The 23344-nt window shown below is 49.3% G+C and overlaps 1 protein-coding gene across 4 annotated transcripts in view; it reads left to right on the top strand.

Moving 5' to 3' along the window:
- The window catches only part of LOC100495385 (Friend leukemia integration 1 transcription factor-like), a 42365-nt gene that overhangs the window by 13190 nt on the left and 5831 nt on the right, over positions 1-23344 (top strand). For 2 of the 4 annotated variants that reach the window (XM_031906090.1, XM_031906089.1), the window contains exons 2-8: positions 8152-8336; positions 11999-12159; positions 12246-12449; positions 12670-12747; positions 14061-14123; positions 17361-17420; positions 17503-17550. In XM_031906090.1, the coding sequence (XP_031761950.1) occupies positions 8152-8336; positions 11999-12159; positions 12246-12449; positions 12670-12747; positions 14061-14123; positions 17361-17420; positions 17503-17550 (799 nt within the window). The remainder of the gene's footprint in view (positions 1-8151; positions 8337-11998; positions 12160-12245; positions 12450-12669; positions 12748-14060; positions 14124-17360; positions 17421-17502; positions 17551-23344) is intronic. The other 2 variants (XM_031906092.1, XM_031906091.1) reach the window with 2 other exon arrangements.

Below are 23344 nucleotides of genomic sequence, written 5' to 3'. Positions count from 1 at the left end.
TCCCTGCCCCAGGCCCCCCCTCCCTGCCCCAGACACCCCCCTCCCTGCCCCAGACACCCCCCCCCTCCTTTGTGCTCCAAGCCCCCCACTGGCCCTGTACTGTGTATAGGAAATCAGCGCCCTGCTTCTATTTATTATGACATTTCTATAAAGCACCAATATAATCTGCAGGCTGGCAGACTTGGGCCCCCATCTGGTGGGGCGGGGAATCGCTGCTGAGCTAAGGATGCTGGGAACTGAGGGCCCAGAGGTGTAGGGGGCCCAATAAGACCCTAATATATATATATATATAGAGAGAGAGCAATTTCAGTATATGTTGAAAGACATATTCCTTTGTGGTTTTTTGTGCTTTAAAGGGAATATAAACCCAAAAGATGTAACTCTGAGCAACCTGCCTATAGAGTCTCACTGTTTGAATGGGGGTTTCTATCCCCTGCACTGCTGCTTCCGACTCCTGAACCCCTGCAACAGAAGCCAGTCGAGGATGTACACAAGGCCGACTCCAGTGTTTCTAGAGGCAGAACCAGCAGTGCAGAAAGGGCAGAAGGACAGGGTGATGGCACATTGCTGGGGGTTATTGCTGGGGGGGCGGAATTGGGAGCCGACACCGTTGAAGAAATAGTAACAGACAGAGGAAGTTGGTTGGGGCAGAGAAGGGCCCCGGGGCCCCCGCGCAGCACCCAAAGGTGTTTCCACACTCACTGTAGCAGCAGCGCTTATGGGTGTGGGGCAATATATATATATATCACTAGGAGCCACTGTGGGTGCAGCAGGTGTAAGTACAGTAAGGGAGGAGCCACTGTGGGTGCAGCAGGTGTAAGTACAGTAAGGGAGGAGCCACTGTGGGTGCAGCAGGTGTAAGTACAGTAAGGGAGGAGCCACTGTGGGTGCAGCAGGTGTAAGTACAGTAAGGGAGGAGCCACTGTGGGTGCAGCAGGTGTAAGTACAGTTGGGGAGGAGCCACTGTGGGTGCAGCAGGTGTAAGTGCAGTTGGGGAGGAGCCACTGTGGGTGCAGCAGGTGTAAGTGCAGTTGGGGAGGAGCCACTGTGGGTGCAGCAGGTGTAAGTGCAGTTGGGGAGGAGCCACTGTGGGTGCAGCAGGTGTAAGTACAGTAAGGGAGGAGCCACTGTGGGTGCAGCAGGTGTAAGTGCAGTTGGGGAGGAGCCACTGTGGGTGCAGCAGGTGTAAGTACAGTAAGGGAGGAGCCACTGTGGGTGCAGCAGGTGTAAGTACAGTAAGGGAGGAGCCACTGTGGGTGCAGCAGGTGTAAGTACAGTAAGGGAGGAGCCACTGTGGGTGCAGCAGGTGTAAGTACAGTAAGGGAGGAGCCACTGTGGGTGCAGCAGGTGTAAGTACAGTAAGGGAGGAGCCACTGTGGGTGCAGCAGGTGTAAGTACAGTAAGGGAGGAGCCACTGTGGGTGCAGCAGGTGTAAGTACAGTAAGGGAGGAGCCACTGTGGGTGCAGCAGGTGTAAGTACAGTAAGGGAGGAGCCACTGTGGGTGCAGCAGGTGTAAGTGCAGTTGGGGAGGAGCCACTGTGGGTGCAGTAGGTGTAAGTGCAGTTGGGGAGGAGCCACTGTGGGTGCAGCAGGTGTAAGTGCAGCTGGGGAGGAGCCACTGTGGGTGCAGTAGGTGTAAGTGCAGTTGGGGAGGAGCCACTGTGGGTGCAGCAGGTGTAAGTGCAGCTGGGGAGGAGCCACTGTGGGTGCAGCAGGTGTAAGTGCAGTTGGGGAGGAGCCACTGTGGGTGCAGCAGGTGTAAGTGCAGCTGGGGAGGAGCCACTGTGTGCCCCTGCCCTTATCTTATATGTATAGTGATTTAATCCCTGCCCCAGGGGGGCATTAGGCAAAGCACTGGGTGGTGATGGAGCCTCCTGATAGGGGCCCTGTGAGCATATTCAGTGCATCCACTCTTACTAACTGTAATATATATATATGTGTCACCAAATGGCTTGATATAATGGACGATATTCCCTTTGCAAAAATACAGTTTTTTAGGCTGAGTTGCCCTTTAAAGGGGTAGTACCTTTTGCTACAATGTACAGAATGCCATTCTGAGACAATTTGCAATTGGTCTTCATTTTCTATGATTTGCGGTTTTTGAATTATTTAGCTTTTCTTTTTCAGCAGCTCTCCAGTCTGGGTTTTCAGCGGCTGTCTGGTTGCTAGGGTCCAATTTAACCTAGCAAAAAGGGAATGGTTTGAAAGTGAGACGGGAATATGAATAGGGGAGGGGCTGAATAGAAAGATAAGGAATAAAAAGTAACAATAACAATAAAACTGGAGCCTCACAGAGCAATAGGGTTTGGCTGCCGGGGTCAGTGACCCCCATTTGAAAGCTGCAAGCAGCACAAAAATGCTAAAAATAAAAAGTGAAGACGAATTGAAAAGCTGCTAAGAATAGGCCATTCTAGAAGTTACCCTAAAGGCTAACCACCCCTTTAACAAGTGGAAGTAGTGGGGTATTATGGCCTCATCCTCCTCTCTAGTTACCTGCCATATCATTGGATTTCATTCATTTATGCATTGATTCTATTGGCTGATTTTCCTTATGATTTCCCTCTCCCTAGTTAATCAGGCGACAGGCTTCTCCAGGCAGCAGTGCTGCGATGTAGGGGACGTGCTCCATGCTGGGGGGGCTCGAAAGCTTTCGGAGTGGTTGATGTGTAAGGGGGGAGAGGCACAGACAGTAGTGGGCATTCTGATCCCTGATTGGCTGCAATGGGTAACTGCCCTGTGCCATTTAGCACCCAGGTTGGATTTTCCCACAGGGGTAAGTGCCCCCCATGCCCACGTCAGTGCCCGGTATCTCATTGTGATTATTTCCCCTGCACCCACTGTGCTATCAGCAGCAGCCAGAGGCAGACAGATTTGAGGGTGGGGTGCATGGGTGGGACGGTGCTTGTGGTTACCCAGATTTCAGTAGTCGCGACAGGCCGGTGTGAGCCCTGCCCAGTCATTGGCCTCTCATTGGGGCTCTGGGGCAGAACTGGGGGGCCGATACAATAAACAGTAATGTTTGCTTTGGGGGATACAGATATATAGGGTGGTCCGGGCACATTAATTGGTTAAAAAAGGGAAAGAAATGGCAAAGTGGAAAAGTGCAATTACTGTGCCGCTCTCGGCCCATAGGGGAGAGGTTACGGGAAAAGCTGCTCTGTACATTTCCCCAAGCGATAAAGGCAAAGCAAACGCTGCACTTTCTGTCTGACACACTCTGGCCTCGGGCGCTTCTATTGGCCGGTTTGGGTGGGGCCATCAGGAGTCAGAACCAGCAGTGCAGGGAAGGGAAAGGGACAGACACAGTGACAGTTACACATAACTATAAACCCAGTGAGAATGAGGAATGAATGGATATTGGGGAGTTGTATCAGGAGTCAGAACCAGCAGTGCAGGGAAGGGAAAGGGACAGACACAGTGACAGTTACACATAACTATAAACCCAGTGAGAATGAGGAATGAATGGATATTGGGGAGTTGTATCAGGAGTCAGAACCAGCAGTGCAGGGAAGGGAAAGGGACAGACACAGTGACAGTTACACATAACTATAAACCCAGTGAGAATGAGGAATGAATGGGTATTGGGGAGTTGTATCAGGAGTCAGAACCAGCAGTGCAGGGAAGGGAAAGGGACAGACACAGTGACAGTTACACATAACTATAAACCCAGTGAGAATGAGGGATGAATGGGTATTGGGGAGTTGTATCAGGAGTCAGAACCAGCAGTGCAGGGAAGGGAAAGGGACAGACACAGTGACAGTTACACATACAGTGGCTTGCAAAAGTATTCGGCCCCCTTGAACTTTCCCACATTTTGTCACATTACAGCCACAAACATGAATCAATTTTATTGGAATTCCACGTGAAAGACCAATACAAAGTGGGGTACACGTGAGAAGTGGAAGGAAAATCAGACATGATTCCAAACATTTTTTACAAATAAATAAGTGCAAAGTGGGGTGTGCGTAATTATTCAGCCCCCTGAGTCAATACTTTGTAGAACCCCCTTTTGCTGCAATTCCAGCTGCCAGGCTTTAGGGTATGTCTCTACCAGCTTTGCCCATCTACACACTGAAATCCTTGCCCATTCTTCATTGCAAAACAGCTCCAGCTCAGTCACATTAGATGGTCAGCCTTTGGGAACAGCAGTTTTCAGATCTTGCCACAGATTCTCCATTGGATTTAGATCTGGGCTGTGATTGGGCCAGTCTAACACATGGATATGTTTGGGTTTAACCCATTGTTGCCCTGGCTTTATGTTTAGGGTCATTGTCCTGCTGGAAGGGGAACCTCCGCCCCAGTCTCAAGTCTTTTGCAGACTCCAAGAGGTTTTCTTCCAAGATTGCCCTGTATTTGGCTCCATCCATCTTCCCATCAACTCTGAGCAGCTTCCCTGTCCCTGCTGAAGCCCCCCCAGAGCATGATGCTGCCCCCCCATATGTGACAGTGGGGATGGTGGGTTCAGAGTGATGTGCAGTGTTAGTTTTCCGCCAAACATAACGTTTTGCATTTTGGCCAAAAAGTTCCATTTTGGTCTCATCTGACCAGAGCCCCTTCTCCCACATGTTTGCTGCCCCCCCCCCACATGGCTTGTGGCAAACTGCAAACGGGACTTCTTATGGTTTTCTGTTAACAATGGCTTTCTTCTTGCCACTCTTCCATAAAGGCCAACTTTGTGCAGTGCCCGACTAATAGTTGCCTATGGACAGATTCCCCCCCCCTGAGCTGTAGATCTCTGCAGCCCCCCCAGAGTCACCATGGGCCTCTTGGCTGCATTTCTGATCAGTGCTTGTTGGGCCTGTGAGTTTAGGGGGGCGGCCGTGCCTTGGTAGGGTTACAGTTGTGCCATACTCCTTCCATTTCTGAATGATCGGTGGAACAGGGCTCCGTGGGATGTTCAAGGCTTTGGGAATCTGTTTGTAGCCTAAGCCTGCTTTATATTTCTCAATAACTTTATCCCTGACCTGTCTGGTGTGTTCTTTGGGCTTCATGGTGTTGTTGCTCCCAATATTCCCTTAGCAACCTCTGAGGCCGTCACAGAGCAGCTGTATTTGTACTGACATTAGATTACACACATGTGCACTCTATTTAGTCATTAGCACTCATCAGGCAATGTCTATGGGCAACTGACTGCACTCAGACCAAAGAGGGCTGAATAATTACGCACACCCCACTTTGCACTTATTTATTTGTAAAAAATGTTTGGAATCATGTCTGATTTTCCTTCCACTTCTCACGTGTACCCCACTTTGTATTGGGCTTTCCCGTGGAATTCCAATAAAATTGATTCATGTTTGTGGCTGTAATGTGACAAAATGTGGGAAAGTTCAAGGGGGCCGAATACTTTTGCAAGCCACTGTATATATAAATCCAGTGAGAATGAGGGATGAATGGGTATTGGGGAGTTGTATCAGGAGTCAGAACCAGCAGTGCAGGGAAGGGAAAGGGACAGACACAGTGACAGTTACACATAACTATAAACCCAGTGAGAATGAATGGATATTGGGGAGTTGTATCAGGAGTCAGAACCAGCAGTGCAGGGAAGGGAAAGGGACAGACACAGTGACAGTTACACATAACTATAAACCCAGTGAGAATGAGGGATGAATGGATATTGGGGAGTTGTATCAGGAGTCAGAACCAGCAGTGCAGGGAAGGGAAAGGGACAGACACAGTGACAGTTACACATAACTATAAACCCAGTGAGAATGAGGGATGAATGGATATTGGGGAGTTGTATCAGGAGTCAGAACCAGCAGTGCAGAGAAGGGAAAGGGACAGACACAGTGACAGTTACACATAACTATAAACCCAGTGAGAATGAGGGATGAATGGGTATTGGGGAGTTGTATCAGGAGTCAGAACCAGCAGTGCAGGGAAGGGAAAGGGACAGACACAGTGACAGTTACACATAACTATAAACCCAGTGAGAATGAGGAATGAATGGGTATTGGGGAGTTGTATCAGGAGTCAGAACCAGCAGTGCAGGGAAGGGAAAGGGACAGACACAGTGACAGTTACACATAACTATAAACCCAGTGAGAATGAGGAATGAATGGGTATTGGGGAGTTGTATCAGGAGTCAGAACCAGCAGTGTAGGGAAGGGAAAGGGACAGACACAGTGACAGTTACACATAACTATAAACCCAGTGAGAATGAGGAATGAATGGATATTGGGGAGTTGTATCAGGAGTCAGAACCAGCAGTGTAGGGAAGGGAAAGGGACAGACACAGTGACAGTTACACATAACTATAAACCCAGTGAGAATGAGGGATGAATGGGTATTGGGGAGTTGTATCAGGAGTCAGAACCAGCAGTGCAGGGAAGGGAAAGGGACAGACACAGTGACAGTTACACATAACTATAAACCCAGTGAGAATGAGGGATGAATGGGTATTGGGGAGTTGTATCAGGAGTCAGAACCAGCAGTGCAGAGAAGGGAAAGGGACAGACACAGTGACAGTTACACATAACTATAAACCCAGTGAGAATGAGGAATGAATGGATATTGGGGAGTTGTATCAGGAGTCAGAACCAGCAGTGCAGGGAAGGGAAAGGGACAGACAGACCCCAGAGCGGAGGGGGGGGGGGGGGGCAGCCATAACAGTCAGGAAGTGACCCGGGCAGGTTGGCACAACAGAAGAGTTGAGAGAAGCCAAACAATGGGACAGGGGGCAGGAAGTAGCGTTGGACCCAGAGGTATAGGGGGGTCGGTGCAGCTGTCGGCTCTTCCTGTTTATTGGGGTTTCCCTCCAGCCCATATATCAACACAGGGGCTGCACTGACACCGCAGGGCTATTTCTGGCTGATAAAATGCAAGAAATGGTTAAACTTAAAACCCCAGAACTGCCTGCGACTCACTGATACCTTCTTCTCTAGGGGCGGGAATAATAAGGGGAAGTCATTCTCAGCCAATCATCTGTGTCCCCTCCCCTCATTATATATTCCTCTCATTTGCTTAACGAGACTCTAATTCCCCAATATCTGTGTCTGTCCCTTTCCCTTCCCTGCACTGCTGGTTCTGACTCCTGATACAACTCCCCAATATCCATTCATTCCTTATTCTCACTGGGTTTATAGTTATGTGTAACTGTCACTGTGTCTGTCCCTTTCCCTTCCCTGCACTGCTGGTTCTGACTCCTGATACAACTCCCCAATATCCATTCATTCCTCATTCTCACTGGGTTTATAGTTATGTGTAACTGTCACTGTGTCTGTCCCTTTCCCTTCCCTGCACTGCTGGTTCTGACTCCTGATACAACTCCCCAATATCCATTCATTCCTCATTCTCACTGGGTTTATAGTTATGTGTAACTGTCACTGTGTCTGTCCCTTTCCCTTCCCTGCACTGCTGGTTCTGACTCCTGATACAACTCCCCAATATCCATTCATTCCTCATTCTCACTGGGTTTATAGTTATGTGTAACTGTCACTGTGTCTGTCCCTTTCCCTTCCCTGCACTGCTGGTTCTGACTCCTGATACAACTCCCCAATATCCATTCATTCCTCATTCTCACTGGGTTTATAGTTATGTGTAACTGTCACTGTGTCTGTCCCTTTCCCTTCCCTGCACTGCTGGTTCTGACTCCTGATACAACTCCCCAATATCCATTCATTCCTCATTCTCACTGGGTCAGTATATTTGCTCATAGCCTGTACAGAGAGATACCATAAAACTATGGCACATAGGGATTCCCCTGTACTAAGCACAATTCAGCAGGAACAGCCCCCTAAGTTTGCTCATAGCCTGTACAGAGAGATACCATAAAACTATGGCACATAGGGATTCCCCTGTACTAAGCACAATTCAGCAGGAACAGCCCCCTAAGTTTGCCCATAGCCTGTACAGAGAGATACCATAAAACTATGGCACATAGGGATTCCCCTGTACTAAGCGCAATTCAGCAGGAACAGCCCCCTAAGTTTGCTCATAGCCTGTACAGAGAGATACCATAAAACTATGGCACATAGGGATTCCCCTGTACTAAGCACAATTCAGCAGGAACAGCCCCCTAAGTTTGCTCATAGCCTGTACAGGAGGTATTGCCCTGGGGTAGTAAATGAATGTTGCCCCCCAGCAGAACAAGTTCTGACCCCACTGAGGGGTAAGTGGCCGCGGGTTCCTGTAACGCTGACTCTCTCACACAGGAGGCGCTGTCGGTGGTCAGTGAGGATCACACAATGTTTTCTCCGCCGACGCTCAAGACGGAGATGCCAGATGATTACTCGCCTCGCATTAAGGAGCGGGGGGCTGTACCGGAGCACCCCTGGGGGTCACCCACAGAGCGGCATCATGGCATCAAGCAGGAGGCAGAGGAGATACCTGGGAGCAGGTGAGTCAGTGTGAGAGGGTAGGTTCCGTATAGCAATGAGGCTGCTGTACAGCCGCTCCCTGTGCTACACTCAATAGGCCAACCCTTAGTAACATCTTCCAGTCAGAAAAGAGTAGAGCGGTGATTCCCAACCAGCAGCCACAGACCTACATCTTCCAGTGACCACTAAAGGCTATAGGCTGAAGCCAGTGTGATTTTACTGGCATGTCTGGGGTTAAAGCAATGATGTAACTCAGTTTTCTGCAGTGAGTTTAGTAGCATGACTAGGGTTAATGCAACGCTCTGAATCCATTTTCTAAACTGATCTTACTGGCGTATCTGGGGTTAAAGCACTGATTTAACTCAGTTTTCTGCAGTGAGTTTGGTAGCATGACTGGGGTTAACGCAACACTCTGAATCCATTATTTTAAACTGATTTTACTGGCATGTCTGGGGTTAAAGCACTGATCTAACTCAGTTTTCTGCAGTGAGTTTAGTAGCATGACTGGGGTTAATGCAACGTTCTGAATCCATTATTTTAAACTGCTCTTACTGGCATGTCTGGGGTTAAAGCAATGATCTAACTCAGTGTTCTGCAGTGAGTTTAGTAGCATGACTGGGGATAATGCAACGCTCTGAATTCATTATTTTCAACTGATCTTACTGGCATATCTGGGGTTAAACCATTGATCTTACTTAGTTTTTCTGCAGTGAGTTTAGTAGCATGACTGGGGTTAAGGCAACGCTCTGAATCCATTATTTTAAACTGATCTTACTGGCATGTCTGGGGTTAATGCAATGATCTAACTCAGTTTTCTGAAGTGAGTTTAGTAACATGTCTGGGGTTAAAGCAACACTCTGGATCCTTTTTCTAAACTGATCTTACTGGCACGTCTGGGGTTAAAGCACTGAGCTAACTCAGTTTTCTGCAATGAGTTTATTAGCATGACTGGGGTAAATGCAACGCTCTGAACTTATTATTTTAATCTGATCTTACTGGCATGTCTGTGGTTAATGCAATGATCTAACTCAGTTTTCTGCATGTCTGGGGTTAATGCAATGCTCTGAATCCATTATAATAACTGATCTTACTGGCATATCTGGGGTTAATGCAATGATCTAACTCAGTTTTCTGCAGTGAGTTTAGAAGCATGACTGGGGTTAATGCAACACTCTGGATCCATTATTTTAAACTGATCTTACTGGCATATCTGGGGTTAAACCATTGATCTTACTTAGTTTTTCTGCAGTGAGTTTAGTAGCATGACTGGGGTTAAGGCAACGCTCTGAATCCATTATTTTAAACTGATCTTACTGGCATGTCTGGGGTTAATACAATGATCTAACTCAGTTTTCTGAAGTGAGTTTAGTAACATGTCTGGGGTTAAAGCAACACTCTGGATCCTTTTTCTAAACTGATCTTACTGGCACGTCTGTGGTTAAAGCACTGATCTAACTCAGTTTTCTGCAGTGAGTTTATTAGCATGACTGGGGTAAATGCAACGCTCTGAACTTATTATTTTAATCTGATCTTACTGGCATGTCTGTGGTTAATGCAATGATCTAACTCAGTTTTCTGCATGTCTGGGGTTAATGCAATGCTCTGAATCCATTATTTTAAACTGATTTTACTGGCATGTCTGGGGTTAAACCATTGATCTTACTCAGTTTTCTGCAGTGAGTTTGGTAGCATGACTGGGGTTAATGCAACACTCTGAATCCATTTTCTAAACTGCTCTTACTGGCATATCTGGGGTTAAAGCACTGATCTAACTCAGTTTTCTGCAGTGAGTTTAGTAGCATTACTGGGGTTAATGCAACGTTCTGAATCCATTATTTTAAACTGCTCTTACTGGCATATCTGGGGTTAAAGCACTGATCTAACTCAGTTTTCTGCAGTGAGTTTAGTAGCATTACTGGGGTTAATGCAACGTTCTGAATCCATTATTTTAAACTGCTCTTACTGGCATGTCTGGGGTTAAAGCAATGATCTAACTCAGTTTTCTGCAGTGAGTTTAGTAGCATGACTGGGGTTAATGCAACACTCTGAATCCATTATTTTAAACTGATTTTACTGGCATGTCTGGGGTTAAACCATTGATCTTACTCAGTTTTCTGCAGTGAGTTTGGTAGCATGACTGGGGTTAATGCAACACTCTGAATCCATTATTTTAAACTGATTTTACTGGCATGTCTGGGGTTAAACCATTGATCTTACTTAGTTTTTCTGCAGTGAGTTTAGTAGCATGACTGGGGTTAAGGCAACGCTCTGAATCCATTATTTTAAACTGATCTTACTGGCATGTCTGGGGTTAATACAATGATCTAACTCAGTTTTCTGAAGTGAGTTTAGTAACATGTCTGGGGTTAAAGCAACACTCTGGATCCTTTTTCTAAACTGATCTTACTGGCACGTCTGGGGTTAAAGCACTGATCTAACTCAGTTTTCTGCAGTGAGTTTATTAGCATGACTGGGGTAAATGCAACGCTCTGAACTTATTATTTTAATCTGATCTTACTGGCATGTCTGTGGTTAATGCAATGATCTAACTCAGTTTTCTGCATGTCTGGGGTTAATGCAATGCTCTGAATCCATTATTTTAAACTGATTTTACTGGCATGTCTGGGGTTAAACCATTGATCTTACTCAGTTTTCTGCAGTGAGTTTGGTAGCATGACTGGGGTTAATGCAACACTCTGAATCCATTTTCTAAACTGCTCTTACTGGCATATCTGGGGTTAAAGCACTGATCTAACTCAGTTTTCTGCAGTGAGTTTAGTAGCATTACTGGGGTTAATGCAACGTTCTGAATCCATTATTTTAAACTGCTCTTACTGGCATGTCTGGGGTTAAAGCAATGATCTAACTCAGTTTTCTGCAGTGAGTTTAGTAGCATGACTGGGGTTAATGCAACACTCTGAATCCATTATTTTAAACTGATTTTACTGGCATGTCTGGGGTTAAACCATTGATCTTACTCAGTTTTCTGCAGTGAGTTTGGTAGCATGACTGGGGTTAATGCAACACTCTGAATCCATTATTTTAAACTGATTTTACTGGCATGTCTGGGGTTAAACCATTGATCTTACTTAGTTTTTCTGCAGTGAGTTTAGTAGCATGACTGGGGTTAAGGCAACGCTCTGAATCCATTATTTTAAACTGATCTTACTGGCATGTCTGGGGTTAATATAATGATCTAACTCAGTTTTCTGAAGTGAGTTTAGTAACATGTCTGGGGTTAAAGCAACACTCTGGATCCTTTTTCTAAACTGATCTTACTGGCACGTCTGGGGTTAAAGCACTGATCTAACTCAGTTTTCTGCAGTGAGTTTATTAGCATGACTGGGGTAAATGCAACGCTCTGAACTTATTATTTTAATCTGATCTTACTGGCATGTCTGTGGTTAATGCAATGATCTAACTCAGTTTTCTGCATGTCTGGGGTTAATGCAATGCTCTGAATCCATTATTATAACTGATCTTACTGGCATATCTGGGGTTAATGCAATGATCTAACTCAGTTTTCTGCAGTGAGTTTAGAAGCATGACTGGGGTTAATGCAACACTCTGAATCCATTTTCTGAAGTGATCTGCTGGATCCGACCCTTACTAACCTTATGTCTCCCAATCGTGGGCGCCTATATCTCACAGTCCTGCTGTCTCTTTCCCCCCCTCCCCCCAGGGTACCTGTAGTGGGGGTGCTACGAGTGGATAAAACAGAGGGGGTCGGTGACAACACAGTGCACCCCGCCTACCACCATTACTCCGACATCCCGGCCAATGGCCCCGCGGTGCCCCCCCATGCCAACGGGGACGAAGAGAAGAGAGTCATAGTGCCGGCGGGTAAGAGGATTGGGGGACCTATGATTGGTCAGGGGGGCAGTTAAGAGCCAATGGCTACTAATGGTGTATCCTTTTCCAACTCCCAGACCCGCTGGTGTGGAGCCAGGAGCATGTGGCCCAGTGGCTGGACTGGGCAGTGAAAGAGTACGGACTCTGTGATGTAAATACCTCTCTGATGCAGGGCGTGGATGGCAAGGAGCTGTGCCGGATGGCGCGGGAGGATTTCCTACGAATGGCCTCGTCTTACAGCACCGAGATGCTCATGTCTCACCTGGCCTACCTGCGCCAGAGTACGTACAGGGGGGAACCGTGCAGTAACCGTAGCAACCGCTCAGCCTTGGGCATCTAGGCAGCTCAGTCTTGGCATAGGGAGGCTTTGCAGCAATGCCATATTCCAAGGGTTTAGCTTCTCCCCTGCTTCTTCTCAATGGAAGCGCCACCTACTGGCAGAATATGTTATTAAATATATTTGGGTTCATATTCTTATTGTGATCCCTTTGTCATTTACAGACAGCCCAACGTTTACCTACTCGGTAGTACCGGCTGTACCCGCACACCAGGTGGCACCGCGGCATCCGGTGAAAACAGGTAAGTGATCTACTGTGGGATTTGTAAGAGCTTGTTGGAGATCTGTTATACAAGGGTAACCCTTGGCAGCATAGGGATTCCCCTGTACTAAGCACAATTCAGCAGGAACAGCCCCCTAAGTTTGCCCATAGCCTGTACAGAGAGATACCATAAAACTATGGCACATAGGGATTCCCCTGTACTAAGCACAATTCAGCAGGAACAGCCCCCTAAGTTTGCTCATAGCCTGTACAGAGAGATACCATAAAACTATAGCACATAGGGATTCCCCTGTACTAAGCACAATTCAGCAGGAACAGCCCCCTAAGTTTGCCCATAGCCTGTACAGAGAGATACCATAAAACTATGGCACATAGGGATTCCCCTGTACTAAGCACAATTCAGCAGGAACAGCCCCCTAAGTTTTCCCATAGCCTGTACAGAGAGATACCATAAAACTATGGCACATAGGGATTCCCCTGTACTAAGCACAATTCAGCAGGAACAGCCCCCTAAGTTTGCCCATAGCCTGTACAGAGAGATACCATAAAACTATGGCACATAGGGATTCCCCTGTACTAAGCTCAATTCAGCAGGAACAGCCCCCTAAGTTTGCCCATAGCCTGTACAGAGAGATACCAAAAAACTATGGCACATAGGGATTCCCCTGTACTAAGCACAATTCAGCAGGAACAGCCCCCTAAGTTTGCCCATAGCCTGTACAGAGAGATACCATAAAACTATGGCACATAGGGATTCCCCTGTACTAAGCACAATTCAGCAGGAACAGCCCCCTAAGTTTGCCCATAGCCTGTACAGAGAGATACCATAAAACTATAGCACATGGGGATTCCCCTGTACTAAGCACAATTCAGCAGGAACAGCCCCCTAAGTTTGCTCATAGCCTGTACAGAGAGATACCATAAAACTATGGCACATAGGGATTCCCCTGTACTAAGCACAATTCAGCAGGAACAGCCCCCTAAGTTTGCTCATAGCCTGTACAGAGAGATACCATAAAACTATGGCACATAGGGATTCCCCTGTACTAAGCACAATTCAGCAGGAACAGCCCCCTAAGTTTGCCCATAGTCTGTACAGAGAGATACCATAAAACTATGGCACATAGGGATTCCCCTGTACTAAGAACAATTCAGCAGGAACAGCCCCCTAAGTTTGCCCATAGCCTGTACAGAGAGATACCATAAAACTATGGCACATAGGGATTCCCCTGTACTAAGCACAATTCAGCAGGAACAGCCCCCTAAGTTTGCCCATAGCCTGTACAGAGAGATACCATGTTGCCCGTTAATGACTCAGTGTGTTGGTTACAGAGCCCCTGTATGAGGACGTGAGGAGACAGAGTTGGAGCTCGTCGGGTGGAACAATACACAGAGGTGAGATGTCGGACTGTACCTATTTACTAATCAAGCCTTTTCCTTATGGGAATGATCCCTATACAGAGGCTTTATAGTTACATATATATATATATAGGGATATACTGAGAGCCGAATGGCTGCCTCTCTCTGTTCTGACTCTTGAAACAATGTAGGAAATCAGTTCTCCTCCAGGTCTGAATCTGCTGCATTGGGTGGGATTGTGATTAAAGGGGAAGTATACACAACATATACATTTGTATCTCTTTAATTATTATAGATTGAATTTCTGTTAAACCTGCCCGACTGCCCAATGTCTGCCCAAGGTTTTGCACTTAATAAATACAAGACATTGGAGTTTTCTTAGCACAACATAACTCATATACACACAGCAGGAATGTGTCTAACCCCCAGCTAGCGTTATCCTTACTCACCCTGTACAAACAGTATTTACTCATATCCTTAATCCTAAACACAAGGAAACACACAGGCCCTGGTCCTACTTGTCTTTTTAATGGCAAAATTAGGTTCCTGCTGAATTGTGCTTAGTACAGGGGAATCCCTATGTGCCATAGTTTATGGTATCTCTCTGTACAGGCTATGAGCAAACTTAGGGGGCTGTTCCTGCTGAATTGTGCTTAGTACAGGGGAATCCCTATGTGCCATAGTTTTATGGTATCTCTCTGTACAGGCTATGGGCAAACTTAGGGGACTGTTCCTGCTGAATTATGCTTAGTACAGGGGAATCCCTATGTGCCATAGTTTATGGTATCTCTCTGTACAGGCTATGAGCAAACTTAGGGGGCTGTTCCTGCTGAATTGTGCTTAGTACAGGGGAATCCCTATGTGCCATAGTTTTATGGTATCTCTCTGTACAGGCTATGAGCAAACTTAGGGGGCTGTTCCTGCTGAATTGTGCTTAGTACAGGGGAATCCCTATGTGCCATAGTTTTATGGTATCTCTCTGTACAGGCTATGAGCAAACTTAGGGGGCTGTTCCTGCTGAATTGTGCTTAGTACAGGGGAATCCCTATGTGCCATAGTTTTATGGTATCTCTCTGTACAGGCTATGAGCAAACTTAGGGGGCTGTTCCTGCTGAATTGTGCTTAGTACAGGGGAATCCCTATGTGCCATAGTTTTATGGTATCTCTCTGTACAGGCTATGAGCAAACTTAGGGGGCTGTTCCTGCTGAATTGTGCTTAGTACAGGGGAATCCCTATGTGCCATAGTTTTATGGTATCTCTCTGTACAGGCCTATGAGCAAACTTAGGGGGCTGTTCCTGCTGAATTGTGCTTAGTACAGGGGAATCCCTATGTGCCATAGTTTTTATGGTATCTCTCTGTACAGGCTATGAGCAAACTTAGGGGGCTGTTCCTGCTGAATTGTGCTTAGTACAGGGGAATCCCCTATGTGCCATAGTTTTATGGTATCTCTCTGTACAGGCTATGAGCAAACTTAGGGGGCTGTTCCTGCTGAATAGTGCTTAGTACAGGGGAATCCCTATGTGCCATAGTTTTATGGTATCTCTCTGTACAGGCTATGAGCAAACTTAGGGGGCTGTTCCTGCTGAATTGTGCTTAGTACAGGGGAATCCCTATGTGCCATAGTTTTATGGTATCTCTCTGTACAGGCTATGAGCAAACTTAGGGGGCTGTTCCTGCTGAATTGTGCTTAGTACAGGGGAATCCCTATGTGCCATAGTTTTATGGTATCTCTCTGTACAGGCTATGAGCAAACTTAGGGGGCTGTTCCTGCTGAATTGTGCTTAGTACAGGGGAATCCCTATGTGCCATAGTTTTATGGTATCTCTCTGTACAGGCTATGAGCAAACTTAGGGGGCTGTTCCTGCTGAATTGTGCTTAGTACAGGGGAATCCCTATGTGCCATAGTTTTATGGTATCTCTCTGTACAGGCTATGAGCAAACTTAGGGGGCTGTTCCTGCTGAATTGTGCTTAGTACAGGGGAATCCCTATGTGCCATAGTTTTATGGTATCTCTCTGTACAGGCTATGAGCAACTTAGGGGGCTGTTCCTGCTGAATAGTGCTTAGTACAGGGGAATCCCTATGTGCCATAGTTTTATGGTATCTCTCTGTACAGGCTATGAGCAAACTTAGGGGGCTGTTCCTGCTGAATTGTGCTTAGTACAGGGGAATCCCTATGTGCCATAGTTTTATGGTATCTCTCTGTACAGGCTATGAGCAAACTTAGGGGGCTGTTCCTGCTGAATTGTGCTTAGTACAGGGGAATCCCTATGTGCCATAGTTTTATGGTATCTCTCTGTACAGGCTATGAGCAAACTTAGGGGGCTGTTCCTGCTGAATTGTGCTTAGTACAGGGGAATCCCTATGTGCCATAGTTTTATGGTATCTCTCTGTACAGGCTATGAGCAAACTTAGGGGGCTGTTCCTGCTGAATTGTGCTTAGTAGAGGGGAATCCCTATGTGCCATAGTTTTATGGTATCTCTCTGTACAGGCTATGAGCAAACTTAGGGGGGCTGTTCCTGCTGAATTGTGCTTAGTACAGGGGAATCCCTATGTGCCATAGTTTTTATGGTATCTCTCTGTACAGGCTATGAGCAAACTTAGGGGGCTGTTCCTGCTGAATTGTGCTTAGTACAGGGGAATCCCTATGTGCCATAGTTTTATGGTATCTCTCTGTACAGGCTATGAGCAAACTTAGGGGGCTGTTCCTGCTGAATTGTGCTTAGTACAGGGGAATCCCTATGTGCCATAGTTTTATGGTATCTCTCTGTACAGGCTATGAGCAAACTTAGGGGGCTGTTCCTGCTGAATTGTGCTTAGTACAGGGGAATCCCTATGTGCCATAGTTTTATGGTATCTCTCTGTACAGACTATGAGCAAACTTAGGGGACTGTTCCTGCTGAATAGTGCTTAGTACAGGGGAATCCCTATGTGCCATAGTTTTATGGTATTTCTCTGTACAGGCTATGAGCAAACTTAGGGGGCTGTTCCTGCTGAATTGTGCTTAGTACAGGGGAATCCCTATGTGCCATAGTTTTATGGTATCTCTCTGTACAGGCTATGGGCAAACTTAGGGGGCTGTTCCTGCTGAATTGTGCTTAGTAGAGGGGAATCCCTATGTGCCATAGTTTTATGGTATCTCTCTGTACAGGCTATGAGCAAACTTAGGGGGCTGTTCCTGCTGAATTGTGCTTAGTACAGGGGAATCCCTATGCTGTATATATAATATTGATGTTGCTGAGTTCCTTAGGGGAATGTGTTTCTCCCGCAGTTTCCCCCCCACTGACCCCGGGAAGCACAAGCAGCACCGGCGCCGCGCGTAGCACCCAAGGTGAGTATTGGGTTTAATAAGAACCAGCACCTTATTCATTGCTGTCGGTATTGAGCCCAACCCGTTCCTCTCTCTCCCACAGATCCCTACCAGGTTTTGGGGCCCACGAGCAGTCGCCTCTCTAACCCAGGTGGGTAACAATCCAGTTCAGGCTTTCTGCCCCTTTATTGGTCACTTCTGTAACGGGGCAAGTGGGGAGGCAGGAAGCGGCCCCTGGTGGCATTAAGGGTTAATGTCCAGCTTTCGGAGGGCAATTGTGAGATGATGCTCGTGGCATTGGTTCTGCCCCATTAGGGGCAACAATGTGCAACACTGGGGTTGTTTTCCCATGGCCCTAGGTGCTTGGGGGCCCCAGGTGTTAAAGGGGTGGTTTACCTTTACGCTAATTATTAGTTTGATCTATTCCAAGCAACTTTTCAATTGGTCTTCTTTATTTATTTGTTATAGTTTCTGAATTATTTGCCTTCTTCTTGTAACTCTGCAGCTTTCAAATGGGGGTCACTGACCCCGGCAGCCAAACCCTATTGCTCTGTGAGGCTCCAGTTTTATTGTTATTGTTACTTTTTATTCCTTATCTTTCTATTCAGCCCCTCCCCTATTCATATACCAGTCCCTCATCCAAACCACTGCCTGGTTACTAAGGTAATTTGGACCCTAGCAATACTTTCCAGCTTTCAAATGGGGGTCACTGACCCCGGCAGCCAAAACCTATTGCTCTGTGAGGCTCCAGTTTTATTGTTACTTCTTTTTATATAACTTATTTCTCTATTCAGCGCCTCCCCTATTCCCTGGTTGCTAAGGTAACTTGGACCCTAGCAACCAAATAAACCCCTGAAAATGAAATAACTAAAAAATAATAAAAAAACGAAGACCAATTGCAAATTATCTGAGAATATTACTCTCTACATTATACTAAGAGTTAACTCAAAGGTGAACAGCCCCATTAATGGAACCCAGCACTGTTACGGGCTGCATCTCCCCCAGGGTGGGGTATTAAGGGGCCCCCGTGTCCCGGCATTAGCCAATAGCCTCTGTATAAACAAACAGCAGTGTAATCCCCATTAGCCCCATTGCTTAATTATCTCCCTATTTCCTCCCCACTCAGGTTTCTGCCCCCCCCCCAATATGTAGAACAAATGTGTTAGTCTGCCCCCCCCGGGGTGTTATTCGTTGCCCCCACCTGCATGAAGGGCCCAGCAGGCAGCGAGTGGCTAAATGCCGCTCCACGTGGGGCGTCTGGCCCTTTAATTGGCTGGATTTAGGGGACAAATGTTTTAATTAGAGCAGCAAAGCCACTTAGCGACCATGTGACAAGATCTTGTTAAATGAACGACTCGCGGGGAGGCAACAATTTGTAAACTTTAATGGGAGGATTGTAAGGGGGCAATAAACCCCCCCCCCCCCCCCCCCCCCCCCCGCTGATAGATGCACCGAGACAGGCCTTAAAGGGCAACTAACTTATATACAGGGATATAATAGTTTATTTACAATTCGCTCTGTTCCTGCCCCAGACTGGCTCCCTATTGCCCCTAACCCCCTGTCTCTCTGTTCCTGCCCCAGACTGGCTCCCTATTGCCCCTAACCCCCTGTCTCTCTGTTCCTGCCCCAGACTGGCTCCCTATTGCCCCTAACCCCCTGTCTCTCTGTTCCTGCCCCAGACTGGCTCCCTATTGCCCCTAACCCCCTGTCTCTCTGTTCCTGCCCCAGACTGGCTCCCTTTTGCCCCTAACCCCCTGTCTCTCTGTTCCTGCCCCAGACTGGCTCCCTATTGCCCCTAACCCCCTGTCTCTCTGTTCCTGCCCCAGACTGGCTCCCTTTTGCCCCTAACCCCCTGTCTCTCTGTTCCTGCCCCAGACTGGCTCTCTTTTGCCCCTAACCCCCTGTCTCTCTGTTCCTGCCCCAGACTGGCTCCCTTTTGCCCCTAACCCCCTGTCTCTCTGTTCCTGCCCCAGACTGGCTCCCTATTGCCCCTAACCCCCTGTCTCTCTGTTCCTGCCCCAGACTGGGTCTTTTTTGCCCCTAACCCCCTGTCTCTCTGTTCCTGCCCCAGACTGGCTCCCTATTGCCCCTAACCCCCTGTCTCTCTGTTCCTGCCCCAGACTGGCTCCCTATTGCCCCTAACCCCCTGTCTCTCTGTTCCTGCCCCAGACTGGGTCTTTTTTGCCCCTAACCCCCTGTCTCTCTGTTCCTGCCCCAGACTGGCTCCCTATTGCCCCTAACCCCCTGTCTCTCTGTTCCTGCCCCAGACTGGCTCCCTATTGCCCCTAACCCCCTGTCTCTCTGTTCCTGCCCCAGACTGGCTCCCTATTGCCCCTAACCCCCTGTCTCTCTGTTCCTGCCCCAGACTGGGTCTTTTTTGCCCCTAACCCCCTGTCTCTCTGTTCCTGCCCCAGACTGGCTCCCTATTGCCCCTATCCCCCTGTCTCTCTGTTCCTGCCCCAGACTGGCTCCCTATTGCCCCTATCTCTCTGTTCCTGCCCCAGACTGGCTCCCTATTGCCCCTAACCCCCTGTCTCTCTGTTCCTGCCCCAGATTGGCTCCCTTTTGCCCCTAACCCCCTGTCTCTCTGTTCCTGCCCCAGACTGGCTCCCTTTTGCCCCTAACCCCCTGTCTCTCTGTTCCTGCCCCAGACTGGCTCCCTTTTGCCCCTAACCCCCTGTCTCTCTGTTCCTGCCCCAGACTGGCTCCCTTTTGCCCCTAACCCCTGTCTCTCTGTTCCTGCCCCAGACTGGCTCCCTTTTGCCCCTAACCCCCTGTCTCTCTGTTCCTGCCCCAGACTGGGTCTCTTTTGCCCCTAACCCCCTGTCTCTCTGTTCCTGCCCCAGACTGGCTCCCTTTTGCCCCTAACCCCCTGTCTCTCTGTTCCTGCCCCAGACTGGCTCCCTATTGCCCCTAACCCCCTGTCTCTCTGTTCCTGCCCCAGACTGGGTCCCTTTTGCCCCTAACCCCCTGTCTCTCTGTTCCTGCCCCAGACTGGCTCCCTTTTGCCCCTAACCCCCTGTCTCTCTGTTCCTGCCCCAGACTGGCTCCCTATTGCCCCTAACCCCCTGTCTCTCTGTTCCTGCCCCAGACTGGGTCTCTTTTGCCCCTAACCCCCTGTCTCTCTGTTCCTGCCCCAGACTGGCTCCCTATTGCCCCTAACCCCCTGTCTCTCTGTTCCTGCCCCAGACTGGCTCCCTTTTGCCCCTAACCCCCTGTCTCTCTGTTCCTGCCCCAGACTGGGTCTTTTTTGCCCCTAACCCCCTGTCTCTCTGTTCCTGCCCCAGACTGGCTCCCTATTGCCCCTATCCCCCTGTCTCTCTGTTCCTGCCCCAGACTGGCTCCCTATTGCCCCTATCTCTCTGTTCCTGCCCCAGACTGGCTCCCTATTGCCCCTAACCCCCTGTCTCTCTGTTCCTGCCCCAGATTGGCTCCCTTTTGCCCCTAACCCCCTGTCTCTCTGTTCCTGCCCCAGACTGGCTCCCTTTTGCCCCTAACCCCCTGTCTCTCTGTTCCTGCCCCAGACTGGCTCCCTTTTGCCCCTAACCCCCTGTCTCTCTGTTCCTGCCCCAGACTGGCTCCCTATTGCCCCTAACCCCTGTCTCTCTGTTCCTGCCCCAGACTGGCTCCCTTTTGCCCCTAACCCCCTGTCTCTCTGTTCCTGCCCCAGACTGGGTCTTTTTTGCCCCTAACCCCCTGTCTCTCTGTTCCTGCCCCAGACTGGCTCCCTATTGCCACTATCTCTCTGTTCCTGCCCCAGACTGGCTCCCTATTGCCCCTAACCCCCTGTCTCTCTGTTCCTGCCCCAGATTGGCTCCCTTTTGCCCCTAACCCCCTGTCTCTCTGTTCCTGCCCCAGACTGGCTCCCTTTTGCCCCTAACCCCCTGTCTCTCTGTTCCTGCCCCAGACTGGCTCCCTTTTGCCCCTAACCCCCTGTCTCTCTGTTCCTGCCCCAGACTGGCTCCCTATTGCCCCTAACCCCCTGTCTCTCTGTTCCTGCCCCAGACTGGCTCCCTTTTGCCCCTAACCCCCTGTCTCTCTGTTCCTGCCCCAGACTGGGTCTTTTTTGCCCCTAACCCCCTGTCTCTCTGTTCCTGCCCCAGACTGGCTCCCTATTGCCCCTATCCCCTGTCTCTCTGTTCCTGCCCCAGACTGGCTCCCTATTGCCCCTATCTCTCTGTTCCTGCCCCAGACTGGCTCCCTATTGCCCCTAACCCCCTGTCTCTCTGTTCCTGCCCCAGATTGGCTCCCTTTTGCCCCTAACCCCCTGTCTCTCTGTTCCTGCCCCAGACTGGCTCCCTTTTGCCCCTAACCCCCTGTCTCTCTGTTCCTGCCCCAGACTGGCTCCCTTTTGCCCCTAACCCCCTGTCTCTCTGTTCCTGCCCCAGACTGGCTCCCTTTTGCCCCTAACCCCCTGTCTCTCTGTTCCTGCCCCAGACTGGCTCCCTTTTGCCCCTAACCCCCTGTCTCTCTGTTCCTGCCCCAGACTGGGTCTCTTTTGCCCCTAACCCCCTGTCTCTCTGTTCCTGCCCCAGACTGGCTCCCTTTTGCCCCTAACCCCCTGTCTCTCTGTTCCTGCCCCAGACTGGCTCCCTTTTGCCCCTAACCCCCTGTCTCTCTGTTCCTGCCCCAGACTGGCTCCCTATTGCCCCTAACCCCCTGTCTCTCTGTTCCTGCCCCAGACTGGCTCCCTATTGCCCCTAACCCCCTGTCTCTCTGTTCCTGCCCCAGACTGGCTCCCTATTGCCCCTAACCCCCTGTCTCTCTGTTCCTGCCCCAGACTGGCTCCCTTTTGCCCCTAACCCCCTGTCTCTCTGTTCCTGCCCCAGACTGGCTCCCTTTTGCCCCTAACCCCCTGTCTCTCTGTTCCTGCCCCAGACTGGCTCCCTTTTGCCCCTAACCCCCTGTCTCTCTGTTCCTGCCCCAGACTGGCTCCCTTTTGCCCCTAACCCCCTGTCTCTCTGTTCCTGCCCCAGACTGGCTCCCTTTTGCCCCTAACCCCCTGTCTCTCTGTTCCTGCCCCAGACTGGCTCTCTTTTGCCCCTAACCCCCTGTCTCTCTGTTCCTGCCCCAGACTGGCTCCCTTTTGCCCCCTAACCCCCTGTCTCTCTGTTCCTGCCCCAGACTGGCTCCCTATTGCCCCTAACCCCCTGTCTCTCTGTTCCTGCCCCAGACTGGGTCTTTTTTGCCCCTAACCCCCTGTCTCTCTGTTCCTGCCCCAGACTGGCTCCCTATTGCCCCTAACCCCCTGTCTCTCTGTTCCTGCCCCAGACTGGCTCCCTATTGCCCCTAACCCCCTGTCTCTCTGTTCCTGCCCCAGACTGGGTCTTTTTTGCCCCTAACCCCCTGTCTCTCTGTTCCTGCCCCAGACTGGCTCCCTATTGCCCCTATCCCCCTGTCTCTCTGTTCCTGCCCCAGACTGGCTCCCTATTGCCCCTATCTCTCTGTTCCTGCCCCAGACTGGCTCCCTATTGCCCCTAACCCCCTGTCTCTCTGTTCCTGCCCCAGACTGGCTCCCTTTTGCCCCTAACCCCCTGTCTCTCTGTTCCTGCCCCAGACTGGGTCCCTTTTGCCCCTAACCCCCTGTCTCTCTGTTCCTGCCCCAGACTGGCTCCCTTTTGCCCCTAACCCCCTGTCTCTCTGTTCCTGCCCCAGACTGGTCCCTTTTGCCCCTAACCCCCTGTCTCTCTGTTCCTGCCCCAGATTGGCTCCCTTTTGCCCCTAACCCCCTGTCTCTCTGTTCCTGCCCCAGATTGGCTCCCTATTGCCCCTAACCCCCTGTCTCTCTGTTCCTGCCCCAGATTGGCTCCCTTTTGCCCCTAACCCCCTGTCTCTCTGTTCCTGCCCCAGACTGGCTCCCTTTTGCCCCTAACCCCCTGTCTCTCTGTTCCTGCCCCAGACTGGCTCCCTTTTGCCCCTAACCCCCTGTCTCTCTGTTCCTGCCC

Source organism: Xenopus tropicalis, chromosome 7 (assembly GCF_000004195.4).
Source record: "Xenopus tropicalis strain Nigerian chromosome 7, UCB_Xtro_10.0, whole genome shotgun sequence".
NCBI lineage: Eukaryota > Metazoa > Chordata > Amphibia > Anura > Pipidae > Xenopus > Xenopus tropicalis.
The sequence above is the reverse complement of the archived record's forward strand: the minus strand, read 5'-3'. Positions and strand labels throughout refer to the sequence as shown.